The sequence below is a fragment of the Euleptes europaea genome, chromosome 19 (genome assembly GCF_029931775.1).
Source record: "Euleptes europaea isolate rEulEur1 chromosome 19, rEulEur1.hap1, whole genome shotgun sequence".
Classification (NCBI taxonomy): Eukaryota; Metazoa; Chordata; class Lepidosauria; order Squamata; family Sphaerodactylidae; genus Euleptes; species Euleptes europaea.
Window position 1 is genome coordinate 29,110,479 of NC_079330.1, and position 16,585 is coordinate 29,127,063.

Below are 16,585 nucleotides of genomic sequence, written 5' to 3' on the forward strand. Positions count from 1 at the left end.
AAATGTTATGAGTTCTCAAGAGCTTGAAAGCACATTTCCCACCATGCCCATCCTCCTTAAATGACTCAGCTGCTCTCAATATTTCGTGATTCTGGAGGGTGCTCTGTCCTCCTCAGATCATTTTTAGGGTTTTTCTCCCCTGTTAGTTAGTCCGATTTTTATGCATATCTGGGGAATACCCTACCTTCTCTGTGGGTAGCTTTTCTGACGGGCACAAGCCACCACCTGGCTATTAGATATAGCAATAATGAAAGGATACATAACAAACGAATGTGTTTTTTAACCCTTGCCTTAAGACATCATCGCTAAAGTACTGTTATTGCTCAAAGGGTGTCACACGTGGTCTCCACTCACTTGTGGATGTGGTGATGGAGCCTCCCTTTCTCCAAGGAAAGACTAAATTTGAGGATAGGATTGGATTCCAGCTGCTCCATTTGGTAGAAGGAGTCCATGGGCGCCACATCCTTATCGGAGTCCCCAATCCCAAAGCGGGCCCGCCTCGCAAAGATGCTTTGCTTGGTCATTTTAGTGCTAGTGCCGTTGGCGCAATCCTCACTGTCCGTGTGATCATCCGTCGTTTCCGACTCCTCCAGATCTGAACTGCCGAGTTTCTTCATCTTCCCCAAGATCCCCGACATGATTGGTACCTAGGAGGTGCCCAAATGCCTGATCTCTCTCTCTAAACCAGGAGGAAATGCCTGAGAAACACAAAACAATGACCCGCTTAAGCTCACAAGCCCGCTGTCACGTCAGGGACAAAGTAAAGATGGTGGGAACCCAACACAGCAACCTCTGCTCTCCCTCTACTAGATGGAGGGCCTTACTGAAGACTTAAAAAACCCATCTTTCTCCTAGAAAGGACTCAGTGTGCTAAGATTCAGAAGTGCCCCTTAATCTGGAATGGCAAGACATAAAAAGAGGATTACATCATGCTGCCTCTAACCTTTTTGGGCATTCGGTGTCAGGGGTCCCCAAACTTTCTGAACTTGTGGGCACCTTTGGAATTCTGTCATAGAGTGGTGGGTGCAACCACAAAATGTCCACGATGAGGGGTGGACCCAGAGGAAGCCCAAGGGGTAATTTAAATTAAAGGGGTAATTTAAATTAAAAAAACACAAGGAAAGAGTGTAGATGGCACTAGCATTCTTTGTGTGTGTATGTGTGTACCGTCAAGTCACAGCTGACTTATGGGCCTTTTATGCATGGCTGTTTCCCTCGCCATCACCCCTCCGACGACTTTGGGTCTTTTTGTGTTGATTATGCATGCCGTTTCCGACCGTCATAGGTCACATCGCTCTCACCCTGCTTTTCTGCGCACTTTGCCCGCATTTTCAGGGACCAGTTTTACCTTGAATTTGAAAATGCAGGGAAACGCCGGGAGAGAGCAAGGCGACCTCGGACGGTCGGAAATGGCATGCATAATCAACACAAAGACCCAAAGTCATTGGAGGGGTGACTGCGAGGGGAAAAGCCATGCCTACGAGGCCATGGTGACCCCGTGGGGTTTCCAAGGCAAGAGGCACTGGGAGGTGGTTTGCCGTTGCCTGCCTCTCTGTCATGACCCTGGTGTTCCTTGGTGGTCTCCCATCCAAATACTAACCTGGGCCAACCCTGCTTAGCTTCTGAGATCTGATGAGATCGGGCTAGCCTGGGGCTATCCAGGGCAGGGAGCATTCTTGTGTAGAAGGAAGAACCAAAGGTCTCACTACAGAATCCTTGGTGGTGATGTGGACGGTCTACATAATGGGTTCTCAACAAGGGGGGAATTCCCCCCTCCCAGGGGAATTTTAGGGTTCCGGGGGGGGATTGGGACCACTATTCAGCAAAGTGTGATGTCCTGTAGATTATGTACAATCTGTAAAATTGTCGTTTGTTTTTAATTTTATCTGTGACTTTCAATAAAGTTTACGACTATCTTGGGGAGGGGAGAATTATATTCTCAACAATGGAGAAAGGGGAAATGGAGCAAAAAAGGTTGAGAACCACTGGACTCTACATGTACAGGACTCATGGGGAGGAGAGGGCGCAGAATTCTGCTAGAGCTCTCAGATTCCACACCCCATTGCGATAATTCCCAGGGGTTCCCAAGGAAAAAAAGGGGGATTGCTTTTTAAAAGGGACATAACTGAATTTCAGACAATTCTAGCTCCGTTTGAAAGGTCGGGTTCCCTTAATGACTTCTGCACGCTCAGAATGACACTGCAGCCTTCCTTTTCCTATAACCGTATGAACGAAATTTGATAGAAATATCACAGTCGATTTGTGTGTGTGTGTGTGTGTGGCAAATGAAGATGGGAAATTTGGATGGGGTGAAAATGGGTCGAAGAAATTTGGAAGAAAAGGGATGGGGTGAAAATGGGTCGCCTCGCTGCTTTCATAATACCCTTGTATTGAGCCACAGGGCAGCCAGTTTGGGTTGTCGGACTCGGACGTCGAAAGGATACCGTAGCACTGGGAAAGGCGCAGAAAATTGAACCCAAAGGTGATTGAAGGGTCGGAGGATTTTCCCTAAAACAAAACATTAAGGAACCTGGGGCTATTTAGTTTACAGAGAAGACCGGGTTGGTGGGTTAGGGATTTGTAAACTTAAGTGCAGGGTGGAGAAACTGGAGAGAGATAATTTTTCCCCCCTCCATTTCCCATAATATTAGAATTGGGGAGGGAGGACAGAATTGAGTTGATGAGTTGTAGTTTCAGGATCTGACAAAAAGAAAGTACTTCTTTGCTTAAAGAGTAATCCACTTGTGGGAAAGTTAAATAACCAGCAAAACTATGTATTGGTACGTCTCTACTTCTAACCCAGTTTAATTCTGTAGTGTAGACATACCCTCAAACCTGCTCAGCATTGGAGTCTTCTTGATTTTCAGAGATGGAATCCGGAGAAAGGGGAGCTGCTATAACAAGAGTCAGACCGTTGGGTACACCTCCCCGCCCCCCGCACTCATTCTCCCAAATTATTTTTTGGAAATGAAGCTTTTAAATCTGTGCCATTACACATGAACACATGAAGCTGCCTTACACTGAATCAGACCCCCGGTCCATCAAAGTCAGTATTATCTACTCAGACGGGCAGCGGCTCTCCAGGGTCTCAGGCAGAGGTCTTTCACATCACCTACCCACCTAGTCCCTTTAACTGGAGATGCTGGGGATTGAACCTGGGACCTTCTGCATGCCAAGCAGATGCTCTACTGCTGAGCCACGGCCCCTCTCCATGGCTCTCCAGGGTCTCAGGCGGAGGTCTTCCACATCACCTACTTGCCTAGTCCCTTTAACTGGAGATGCTGGGGATTGAACCTGGGACCTTCTGCATGCCATGCAGATGCTCTGCCACTGAGCCACAGCCCCTCCCCATTACAACTTGGCATTTGAAGCACAGGAGCTTGTTATTCGGCAAGGAACGTTTCTGGTTGAACAGGAGGGACGAAGGGTGGGGCCCTCTAAACACAACAGTGCTCCATCCTCCCCCTGCCTTCTCCATATTCCTCTAGCATTTGTGCACTCTGTGTGTGTGTGTGTGTGTGTGTGTGTGTGTGTGTGTGTGTGTGTGTGTAAAGTGCCGTCAAGTCGCAGCCAACTTATGGCAACCCCTTTTGGGGGGTTTTCATGGCAAGAGACTAGCAGAAGTGGTTTCCAGTGCCTTCCTCTGCATAGCAACCCTAGTGTTCCTTGGTGGTCTCCCATCCAAATACTAACCAGGGCTGACCTTGCTTAGCTTCCGAGATCTGACGAGATCGGAGTATACCATGCTGCCTTCCCTTCCCAGTTGTGCCCTTGTCGTGCAGGAGAGCCAGCTTGGTGTAGTGGTTAAGAGAGGTGGTTTGGAGCGGTGGAGTCTGATCTGGAGAACCGGGTTTGAGTCCCCACTCCTTCACATGAGCGGCGGACGCTAATATGGTGAACCGGGCTGGTTTCCCCACTTCTCCACATGAAGCCAGCTGGGTGACCTTGGGCTAGTCACAGCTCTCTCAGCCTCACCTACCTCACAGGGTGTCTGTTGTGGCGAGGGGAAGGGAAGGTGATTGTAAGCTGGTTGAGTTTTCCTTAAGCGGTAGAGAAAGTTGGCATATTAAAAAACCAATTCTTCTCTCTCTCTCCTCTCATCTGGGGAAAACGCCATCCCCTTAGGTCCTGCAAGCTCAGCTTCAAAGAAATCAGAAGTCAGTTGAAGGGTTCACTATACCCAAGCAAACACTCGGGAAGGCAAAACTACAGAAACGTTGTGCTGACTATTACCTTGTGTTTATTGTCACAAGGAAAGGCTGGAGGCACTCTTCCACAGCTTCTCCCAAAGGAATTGGAAGTTGGAGGCACACTATCCGAGCTACGAAGGTAAGAGCCCGGCTGAATCACAGCAAATGACGCTCTAGTTTGGCATGGTGGCTAGGGATGCCAGCCTCCAGGTGGGACCTGGGGATCCCCCGGAATTACAACCCCTCTCCAGACTACAGAGACCAGATCCCCAGGAGAAAATGGATGCTTTGGAGGAGGAGGAGGAGGAGGAGGAGGAGGAGGAGGAGGAGAAGGAGAAGGAGAAGGAGAAGGAGAAGGAGAAGGAGAAGGAGAAGGAGAAGGAGAAGGAGAAGGAGAAGGAGAAGAGTTGGTTTTTATACGCTGACTTTCTCTACTACTTAAGGAAGAATCAAACCGGCTTACAATCGCCTTCCCTTCCCCACAACAGACACCCTGTGAGGTAGGTGGGGCTGAGAGAGCTCTAAGAGAGCTGTGACTAGCCCAAGGTCACCCAGCTGGCTTCATGTGTAAGAATGGGGAAACCAACCTGGTTCACCAGATTATCGTCCGCTGCTTATGTGTAGGAGTGGGGAAACCAACCCGGTTCTCCAGATTAGAGTCCACCGCTCCTAACCATTACATCACGCTGGCTCTCCCTGGGAGGATGGACTCTATGAGGTCCCTGTCCTCCCCAGGCTCCATCCCCAAATCTCCTGGATTTTCCCAACATGGAGTGGAAACCCTACCCCACACACACACACACTGGTGGCCAAGGAGGATCTGGCAACCCCATTAGTGGCCAATCCAATGCCCCAGCAAAGCCCACAAGCAGTGGCACACAGGCCAGAGCGTTCCCCTATTGCCACTCCTCAGCAATGGATGTTCAGGGGTATGCTGCCCCTGAACGTAGAGGTTGTATTTAGTTGTCACAATGAACAGCTATTGAGAAACCTCTCATCCATTAATTTGTTTCAAGCCTTTAAAGCCAACGAAGCGAGCGGCTGTCACTATTTCCTGTGGCGGTGAGTTCCAGAAGTGGATTGTGCATTGTGTAAGGTACTTGCTTCTGTCTGCCCTGAATCTAGCACCTATCGACTTGGGCAGGTGACCCTGCGTCCTAGTATCCCGGTTCTCCCTCCCCACTTTCTCCAAACCATGCATCATTTTAAAAACCTCCATCACATCTCCACTCAGTCATCTTTTCCCCTCCCACACTGCCTTCGTTTTGCACAGAAGATGCTCCAGCCTTTTCCTGGTTTTGATCACCCTGGTCAAACGTGCGTCAAAAAGTCAAGATTACAGATTCGCTCCCACCTGATCACCTGTGACCACCGCCAAAGGATGGCCAGATCCACAGTGAACGTTGCGATCCATGCAGGCCAAGCAAAAGTTAAAATGCAGGACTTACAATCTCACAAAAGGCCGTCGTCTGCTCACGATTCCTCGCGCCGGTGACTGTTGCCTGAATCACAGCGATGTGGAGTCTTTTACACTTTCCAAATCTTCCCCTTCTTAGGCGTTGGCTGGAAGGAAAAAAAATTATCTGTTTCACTTGCTCACAGATTGGTCCCTACAGTGGCGGTTTTGATAGGCAGGCGGGGATGATTTCGAAGAACAGAGACACTGCTAACACAATAATGAAGAAGTCCTGGAAAAGCAGAAGCGATCGCTCGTCCCAAGAGTCCAGCAAAGCTTTTTGTAAAAAACCTTCCCATGTTTTGGATTTGAGATCGTTTTGTTTCAAATTAGCAGAAGGCATTTTTCATCAAATTTCCTCTCTGCGGAAACACATTCAGATCTGGCTTTTTCTCTGGCGTTCAGGGCAGACAAACAAACAGCAACTTTTGAATAAACCCTCTTTGTGTTTTTTCGTTGAGATTCTTTGGCTGGCACAATTCATGTGGACACAGCACCACAAGACATGTTTGATTTCTAATTCTGGACTTGAATCGCTTCAAGGCAGCAAGCCAGATGCTGCTGGTATGCACTCCTCATTTCCCCAAGTGGCAGGAAGTTCCAGGGGCATTGCTTCCTGGGTTTTGAACACTTTGGGGATGTTCGCTTTCTATACGTGAAAGCCAATGGGGCGTGGTGGTTAGAACGTTGCACAAGGACCTGGGAAACCCCCCAACTCTGCCACAGAAGTGACCTTGAGCCAGTCCCACACTCTCAGCCTGACCTACCTCACAGGGGCGTTGTGAGGAAAAAATGGAGGAGAGGAGAACGAGCTTCTTTCAGCTCCCATTGGGGAGAAAGGTAAGGTATAAATAAAGAAAATGAATAAAGAAATAATAAATAGCACACAGGTGGGGAAGCAGAGTCCTCCTATAAGGCAGCAGATCAACTGCCCCACATTACCCGCCCGCCCCTGCTGTTCAGCTAACTCTCGGATCTGCCTACTCCTCTCCATGATCTGACAATTGCCATTTCTTCTCTCTGGCCTTTTATGTAGGGATGTTTCCCCGGGGTCACCCCAGCCGACTGCTTCGGGGCTTCCTTTTGATTATCCATGCCTTTTCCACCCGACAGAGGTTGCCTTGCTGTCTCCGCGTGTTTTGCCCGCATTTTGCAGATTCTGGCTAAAACAGCATCTGGAAAACGTGGGCAAAAGGCACGGGGAGAGAGGGGCGACCTCTGACGGGCAGAAAAAGCATGCACAATCAAAAAGAAACCCCGAAGCAGTTGGCGGGGGTGACTGCCAACCCCCCTGCATGAAAGGCCTCTGCCTCTCTCACACACACACCTTCCTCTTCTCACCTGGGGAGACAACCTTACCCAAACTCTAATGGTCTTTGGCCAAGCAAGCTGTCCAGTTATTTCGAGACCAGCTCCCAGCAACTAAGCATTCGTTGATAAGACGTCAGTTGACCCTTCTAGGCCTCTGGACTAAAAAAGGAATGGTGATAACTCCATTGTATCATATTTTTTTAAATATATTTTTTATTGCATTGGAGGTCATTTTACATCTCCATACCTTTATAATTACACTTTACACTTTCCTTCTTCCAATACAAATTTCCCCCTTTCCCCCCCCTTTCCTTCCCCCCACGGACCAATCCATAATATCATATTTTCATATTTTCAGCCCTGAGCATAGCCTTTTTAGTTTTACTAAAGTCTCTTCGTTGGCTTCTCCTCTTTTCACCCAATTAATGTATGGGTTCCACTTAGTCTTCAGTTCCATTTCTTCTGTTTCTCCCATCGTCTGTTGTTTTAAGCATCCCAATACATCTGTTTGCACATAACTCCATTGTATCAAAACAGTTTTCACACTCCTAAGAAGTGCCCTGCTGCCTCAGACCAAATGGCCTTCCTAGTCCAACATCTGGTCTCCATCGGTCATCGGGATGCTCAGAGGGTGAGCAGGGAGTCAGTCCTCTGGTACATCTCCAGCATCTGGTCTTCACAGGTGAAGATAGCCCCTTGATATCTTCAGCGCGTCCATCTTATCTACACAGCTTTCACCCTTCAGCCACCAAGGAACTGGGCCAGTCAGGAGAGCCTTCTAGCAGTTTGGGATGGCACGCCAGTTGCAAAAAAAGCCACAATCCAAGTAATGCCTTTAATAGGACCAATCCAATGACACAAAACAGCATGCAAGCTTTCAAGTTCCCTGGAGCTCTTCATCAGTCAGATGTTACCAAATGAAAAGGTGAGCAGATTTTAAGCCAATTGGGGGAGGGGGGATGCTGTGGAGTTTGGTTGTTTTATCACCTTGCCTTTAGGGTCCCTGGCCTGAACCCTAAGCATTAATATCTGTCAGTTGACTGTAAGCGGGCAGAGCTTAAGGGAAGAGACTCTGAGCTGCTGGAAGAGAAAGGGTCTTTTATTCTGGGTTCCAGTGTGCTGGGTTGTGCCTAGTGTGACTGGGGGGGGGGGAAACCTGGTGACGGAAAAGAGAGTTTGGGGAGAAAGGTTCCTACTTGGGTCACCGAGGGGAGGAATAGTCTCTGAGGAAGGAGGTATTCCTGGCCCAAGTGGTGTGTGAAAATTACTATAAGTGCTGTGAAGTAATTCCACAGAGAGAGAAAGGAAAGGAGAAGGGAGAATCTCCACATTTCCTAGTTTTAGGCACCAGACTATATACATGTGCAGGTTATGGGACTAAGTGACCGTATGTGTTGAGCAACTCTATCTATCTATCTATCTATCTATCTATCTATCTATCTATCTATCTATCTATCTATCTATCTATCTATCTATCTATCCATCCATCCATCCATCTATCTATCCATCCATCTATCCATCCATCCATCCATCCATCCATCCACTTTGCACCTTTCCTTAATACTAATTTTCCCTCCCATACCTTTCCCGGTGAAATATAATAACATTCTGTTATTTTATTGTTGAACTGAGTAAAGCCTCTGGTTAGGGTTGCCAGGTGCCCGCTGGTGGCGGGCAAACCCCCATCCATTTACCCCTCTGCCCGGCGACCACCTGAGGGTCGGCGGGCAAACGTGCACATGCACGTGCATACGGCGCGCGGCACTTCCGGTTTAGAACCAAACTTTCCTCCTCGTGAGGGGCCTTTACCTCTTAGTTTGAGTGGTTCTAAACTGGAAGTGCCGCGTGTGTGCCGGCGCGCATGCGCGATTACAAAGAAAAGCCTCCTGCCGGAGGAGAGGAGGCACCTGGCAACCCTACCTCTGGTGTCTCAATCGTCTGAGGTAAAGCAAAGTAGGTGACATGGGAGAGATCCCCCCCCAAAAAAAAACCACATACCTTGCCTTTAGGGTCCCTGGCCTGCAACAACCTGAACCCTAATTTTTCTTTTGCTTGTCAGAAAAGCCACCATACGCTTGCATGAGGTCGTCTTAAACCAATGGCCTGAATATATATTTTTTGCTTAAAATCTGTTTTTTTCCTGCTTCATTTTTTAACATCAGACCTGATGAAATCTTGCACGCTGATACGTGTCCTTGGGTTGGTCCTAATAAAGGTATCACACGGATGACGCTCTTGGCTTTTCCTTTTGGCTCAACATGGCTACAGACAGCTTGTATTCCAGTTGCAGCAGTTCCTGGAGAATTTTGGCCTACGGGTCGCAGTTACACACACATGTGGTAAAGTGGTTAGTGTGTTGGACTAAGAATGGGCAGATCTGGGTTCAAATCTCCACTCTGGCTGAGGTGGGCAAGTTATTTCCCCCCCACCATAACATCATCCCTGACCTGGCTCATCCAACCTAGCTTGATCTTGTCAAATCTTGGAAGTTAAGTAGGGTTTGGCCCTGTTTAGTACGTGGATGGGAGACCACCAAGGAAGTCCAGGGTCGCGACGCAGAGGCAGGTAATGGCAAATCACCTGTGTTTGATTCTTTTATTGAAAACCCTATGGGGTCACCATAAGTCACCTGTGACTTGATGGCACTTTCCACCAACAACAACAACATTATCTCCAAGTATTGTGTGTTCCCAAGATGAGTAGCAATATTCATTTACACTGGAGAAAGTAAAGGGGTAGGTGTAGAAACATTGGAAAAGTGTGACAGAGCCTAGGAAGAAGAAGAAGTAGTACAGTTGGTTTTTATATGCTGAATTTATCTACCTTTTAAGGAGAATCAAACTAGTTTACAATCTCCTTCCCTTACTCTCCCCACAACACAGACACCTTGTGAGGTAGGTGGGGCTGAGAGAGATTGGAGCGAACTGTGACTAGCCCAAGGTCACCCAGCAGGCTTCATGTGGAGGAGTGGGGAAACCAGCCCAGTTCTCCAATTAGAGCCGCTGCTCATGTTGGAGGAGTGGGGAATCAAACCCAGTTCTCCAGATTAGAGTCTACCACTCTTAACCACTACACCACGCTGGCTAGGAACCAGTTCCATTCTCTGATCCGAGGGCACAACTACACGATATGCCCGGCACATTTTGGGTCACAGGTATGCAACTGGACTGGCAGCCAGCTGTACACCAGGGGAACTCACCTTTAAAAGTGCTCATTCACTCGGTGCTGCAAGGGAATACTGTGAGAGGGGAGAAGATGATTCCGGTTTCCTTCCCACTCTGCTTTGGCCAGGAGAAAGGGCTGTTTGCCCCTGTTCTCTGACTCCCAGGTGACCATTCCAAGGCATGCAGAGCTAGAGAAAAGGGGCAAAAAGACCCCCTGCTGCCCTTTGCACTGGTGGAAATGGGGTGGGAGGGAAACTGGAAGATCCTTTCGCTCCTTTGCAGGGCTGAGCAAAGTTTCCTCCATGTATATCTGACCGGGAGTCCGGTCATGTACCTGTGAGCTGGTGCGCGTTGGGCATATCGTGCAGTGACGGCCTGAGAGAGTGGGACTTGAACCCAATAAAAGGTGACTGAGTTTTGGCTTGGGAACGAGTTAGGAAAGAGGTATTTGAGGGGTGTTACCCAATTTATCAGCACAACATATTTTTTAGAAAATTCCCGTTCCTGTTCTGCATTCTTTCCAGTTGGGGCCAAAGATCAGCTGTCTTCTTGTCTGGACTGGGCTAAGAAAGTTCAACAGAAACTACCATCAAAAACTGACACCCATTTTTGCACCAATTGTGTAAAGAAGGCATATAATATGCAAATGGTGTGGAAGGAAAACTAGCAAAGAGGTAGGACAAAGACACAAGTGTCTGAAAACTGTGGTTATATCTAGACATCCCCCATAATGCATTAAACTTGGCTTTGGTAGTTAAAAAAAAATATTTGGGGCTTCATTGGGTTGCTCTTGACATATTCTCCAATCACCCCTCCCTCAGGTGGATCTCCAGACTTTGCTTGGATGTTCCAGAAGGAGCAGAGGAAAACAGGCTGCTGAGCTCATCTCCAGCTTGCCTTCTGGCTGTGTTCATGACAACATGGCGCCCTGACTCCTCTCGAAGCCAGACATCTGTCTAGAATGTTGTTCTGCAATAAGCCACACTTCCAAAGATCCCTCCAAGGACTCATTAAACAAATGAAAGAAAAAGAAAAATGAAATCAACTCAGCTTCCAATTGTGAAGCTTTTCAGTGAGATCACGATGGAAAGATCTTCCAGTTGGCTCAGGATATTCATTCATGGCTAACAAATACTAACATACTCCCCAGGATGGAGATCTCTTGGACACTGGGGCAGATCATCAAAACCCCAGCAACGAGGAGGAGGAGGAGGAGGAGGAAGAGGAAGAAGAAGTGAGTTGGTTTTTATACCCTGCTTTTCTCTACCATTAAGGAGTCTCAAAGCGGCTTACAATCTCCTTCCCTTCCTCTCCCCACAACAGACACCTTGTGAAGTAGGTGAGAGAGTTCGGAGAGAACTGTGACTGGCCCAAAATCACCCAGCTGGCTTCAGGTGGAGGAGTGGGGAGACAAACCTGGCTCTCCAGATTAGAGTCCACCGCTCTGAACCACTACCATGCTGGCTCTATGCTAGAGCATCTCTGTGCACCGCTCTGAACCACTACACCAGGCTGGCTCTATGCTAGAGCATCTCTGTGCACCACTCTGAAACACTACACCAGGCTGGCTCTATGCTAGAGCATCTCTGTGCACCACTCTGAACCACTACACCATGCTGGCTCTATGCTAGAGCATCTCTGTGCACCACTCTGAACCACTACACCATGCTGGCTCTATGCTAGAGCACCTCTGTGCACCACTCTGAACCACTACACCATGCTGGCTCTATTCTAGAGCATCTCTGTGCACCACTCTGAACCACTACACCAGGCTGGCTCTATTCTAGAGCACCTCTGTGCACCACTCTGAACCACTACACCAGGCTGGCTCTATTCTAGAGCACCTCTGTGCACCACTCTGAACCACTACACCATGCTGGCTTTATGCTAGAGCACCTCTGTGCACCACTCTGAACCACTACACCATGCTGGCTCTATTCTAGAGCACCTCTGTGCACCACTCTGAACCACTACACCAGGCTGGCTCTATGCTAGAGCATCTGTGCACCACTCTGAACCACTACACCAGGCTGGCTCTATGCTAGAGCCTCTCTGTGGTGAAAGGAAAGAGAAAACAAACCGTCTGGCCCCAACTCTGATGACGAACCATATCCTTGTAGAGTCTTCTTATGGTTTTTAAAACAGTATAGACAAAACGGTGGTGCTTCGGAAAGCCAGCAGCTCTTTCAAGGATGGCGAAATGGAACTGTCACGTCTCTCAGAAAGGATTCATCGGAGTGGAAATGCGTGTTTGTTCTGGATGATGGAACTGTAGCTGCTTACTTCTCACATCTGGAATCACCGGATGCCAGCGGAGCATTTATGCCTGCCAGGTTTCATATTCTTCCATCAGCCATTTCATATGGTAGATATAAGAGAATTCCTGTCAGCGACAGGGGCGGCCCATGCATGACTGGGGTACCCGAACACTGAATTCATGTCTTACGGCGCTGTCAGTTTTACTAGAGGCCGAGGAAAGTTTATATCAGACCTTTGTCGTCGCGTGCTCAGAGTTTCTCAGACCAGCAGTTGATGGTGTATCTTTTATCAGACAGAAATTATTTTATTACTCAACAAGTAGCCCGATACCCGTGAGCTGTATCAAGGATCTGCTTGTATGCACTCCTAGATGGTGTTACTAAGAATGTTATTTGAATGCTTCTAAAGACTATTTGGTTTTTGCAATCTTGTTTGATAACTATGGAGTGGTAAATGCCTAATAAAGGCGATGGGGATGATGAGTGGAAATGCCGGGAAGAACAAAGGAAGGGCATCATCTTCCGGCCACTTGTGGTTTTCCTGGAAGCAGCCATTGTTGGGGAAGGGGTGTGGTTCAGTGGTCGAGCCTCTGCTTGGTATGAAAAAGGTCCCAGGTTCAGTCCGGGGCATCTCCAGTTAAAGCAGCAGTCAGCAGGGGATGTGAAAGACCTCTCTGCCTGCGGATCCTGGAGAGCCGCTGCCAGTCAGAGGAGGCAATACTGACCGTAGGGTTGCCAGGTCCCTCTTTGCCACAGGTGGGAGGTTTTTGGGGTGGCGCCTGAGGAGGGCAGGGTTTGAGAAGGGGAGGGACTTCAATGCCATAGAGTCCAATTGCCAAAGCGGCCATTATCTCCAGGTGAGCTGGTCTCTGTTGGCTGGAGATCAGTTGTAATAGCAGGCGATCTCCTGACACCACCTGGAGGTTGGCAACCCTAACTGACCTTGATGGACCGAGGGTATGATTCAGTCTAAGGGAGCTTTCCTGTGTGTTCATGTGGAATAGGCAGGATGAAATAGATTACCTGATCCATCAAGGCATCTTTAGATCCTCATGATATAAGACTAGAATCAGTCTTAAGAGACCTCCCCTCCCCAGTATTACTCTTTCCGCATGATTTAACCACAGTTAAATTAATCCACGCAAATGTTTTGTTCAAACCACATAGGGACGCAGCTGCTTCCACAGAGGATTCCTCCACAACCCCTGCCAGCCTCTTGAGTTGGGAAACTCAGAAGGCAGGCTCACCATGTAGGAACCGCTATCATTTAGCAACTGCCCTCCTCTTTCCCCCTTTTTTAAAAAAAGTGTATTGCAACGCCCAAGCCAAAGATGGTATCTGTAGCAAACGACATGCTTAGAAAGAAGGCATGTGTTTTGCTTTTTTTGAGCTGAAACGTGAAAACGTGATCAATCCCGATATGAATGAGCTTAATCAAGTGATTAAAAAAAAGGAATGGCTACAGGAAGACCTTTTTGTTCTGTTTGGCATACCCCCAATAGCTGATATCGGCTTCCTCCCTGGCTTTTGGTGTTATGTTCATGTGTTTTTATTAAATTGTTGTATATATACTTTATTTTAAATGTTTTCAGTGTCTAAGTCTTTTGCCGTTTGCTGCTTTGGGACCCCTAGAAGTGTTTTAAATATAGGCTTAAATCAGGGGTAGGGAACCTCAGGCCCGGGGGCCGTATGCGGCCCCCGAGGACATTTTCCTTGGCCCTCGGGAGCTCCGGGGCCAGGGATGAGTGTGTGTGGGGGGAGGCGTGGAGGCTGGGGCCTGGTCGTGTGGGGCTGGCGTGCGCGTGTGTGTGTGTGTAGGGGAAGGCTTTTCTTTCTTTTCTTCCTCTTTTTCTGTCACTCTCCTTTCTCTCCCTCTTTTTGTCTCTTTGTCTGTCTCCCTCCGTACTTTTCTCTTTCTCCCCCTCCATTTCTTTCTCCCTTTCTCCCTCCCTCCCTTTTCCTTTCTCTGTTTTCCTTCCTTCCCTGTGTATCAACTGTGGGCTGCGCCCCCCTGGAGCCTCGTTTGCTCAGGCCCACCGCTGGTTGCCCTCCCGCCTGGGAGGGGAGGAGGACGGGGGGAGTGGGGGTGCCCTCCAGGCCTTCTCTGCATTGCCTCCCCTGGGGTTGCCAACCTCCAGGTGGTGGCTGGAGACCTGGCAACCCTAGCCTCCTCCCCGCCAGGAGATCTACACCTGGTTATGGCCCCCAAATGATGTTATAAATGTGCAAATGGCCCTTGGCAGGAAAAAGGTTCCCCACCCCTGGCTTAAATAAAACAATAAGTAGTTTTGGCACCGGGAGGGGTTTCAGGGTTCAATAAACTTCGTTGGGTATGACAGGGTGCCCCAATATTCTCTCTCCCCCCCTCCCCGATACTCATTGCAGGGCCCAGATCCAACTCTCTCTGGCCATTTATGCAGGGTCAATTTCGATGCCAGGAGCCCTGTGGTGCAGAGTGGTAAGCTGCAGTACTGCAGTCCAAGCTCTGTTCACGACCTGAGTTTGATCTTGATGGAAGTCGGTTTCAGGTAGCCAGCTCATGGTTGACTCAGCCTTCCATCCTTCCAAGGTCGGTAAAATGAGTACCCAGCTTGCTGGGGGCAAAGGGAAAATGACTGGGGAAGGCACTGGCAAACCACCCCGCAAACAAATTCTGCCTAGTAAACGTTGGGATGTGACGTCACCCCATGGGTCAAGAATGACCCGGTGCTTGCACAGGGGACCTTTAACTTTTTCATTTTGATCCTCGCTCAAAGCCCTTTTTTAAAATGCGACCTTTAAAACGCCTATTCACGGTCCCAATGCAAAAGGAGAAATTCCACCCCCCACTCGCCTGCTCCTTCGTTCCTGTTTGCATAGCCATTAGTGTGTGCATAGCTAGCGCGTGGCTTTGCATGCTTCCTTGAGGGGATTCTTTGAGGCAGGGGCAGAGCAAACACAAAAGGTCGCATTAAAGGGGCTCTTAAGAAATGCGAAGCAGGTATGTGCCAGCTTCGCAGTCACTTCCTGAATGACAGTTCAGCGTGAAAAACTCAAAAAAAATTCAGCCTGGAACGCACTGCTAATTACCAAGCATAAATGGCCTCTATCTTTACCCCCCACTAGTGAAGCTCATTGCACCGATGGGTTTGAATGAGATGTCTGGAGCAAGCGCAAAGACAGCAATGCCAGCGTCATTGTCCATGCACTGCCGAGGCAGAGAATCATAGAATCATAGAGCTGAAAGGGGCCAAACAGGCCATATAGTCCAACCCCCTGCTCAATGCAGGATCAGCCTAGAGCATCCCTGACAAGTGCGTGTCCAGCCTCTGCTTAAAGACTGCCAGTGAGGGGGAGCTCACCACCTCCCGAGGTAGCCGATTCCACTGTCGAACAATTCTTTCTGTAAATTTTTTCCCTTAATATCCAGTCGGTACCTTTCCGCCCACAATTTAAACCCATTATTGCAAGTCCTATCCTCTGCTGCCAACAGGAACAGCTCCCTGCCCTCCTCTAAGTGGCAGTCCTTCAAATAATGAGAGCAATCATGTTCCCCCTCAACCTCCTCTTCTCCAGACTAAACATTCCCAACTCCCTCAGCCTTTCCTCGTAGGGCTTGGTCTCCAGGCCCCCGATCATCCTCATCTCCAGGCCACTGATCATCCTTCTCGCTCTCCTCTGCACCCACTCAATTCTGTCCACATCCTTTTTGAAGTGAGGCCTCCAGAACTGCACACAGTACTCCAGAAGAAGGAAGCAGCAGCCATCGGTCAGAGTCAGGAATGGAAACCAGAGAGATCTTTGGTGCCTTTTTATTATGAACACAGAAATAAGCACTGGGGAATAAGTTCTGGGAATGGAATGCCAATTTGCCAAATTTGCTCCCTAGTCCATTCAAAGGGGGTGCTCTCCCCACCCCATTACTGAAAGGATCCCTTGGGGACTGGAACTCGGGAGAGGCATCCTACAGGTGCCCATTGGAGGCTCAGATCTAAAGGCTCAAACGCCAACAGTCGACAACTGGCACTTGCACACTGCCCTCTGCTGCCAAGGATATTCTGTGGCACCCCTGGGCAGCCCACTTGCACAACCCTCATTCACGGCATGAGATGGGAGCTCATCCTCCTGCAAAGAGTAGGGGGTCCCCTTGCTCTTTCTACTTAGGCTCCCTGGGCATGTGGGATGCCCGCTTCCAAGCATGAGGGAGGGGCCTCCTGTCGTCCTGAG

At 48.9% G+C, this 16,585-nt stretch overlaps 1 protein-coding gene across 1 annotated transcript in view; it reads right to left on the bottom strand.

The window, feature by feature from the left end:
* TRPV1 (transient receptor potential cation channel subfamily V member 1) overlaps positions 1 to 638 on the bottom strand; it is a 31,254-nt gene extending 30,616 nt beyond the window's left edge. The window contains exon 1 of the mRNA XM_056864889.1: positions 355 to 638. Coding sequence (XP_056720867.1) covers positions 355 to 638 — 284 coding nt within the window. The remainder of the gene's footprint in view (positions 1 to 354) is intronic.
* Between the last annotated feature and the right edge of the window lie 15,947 nt (positions 639 to 16,585).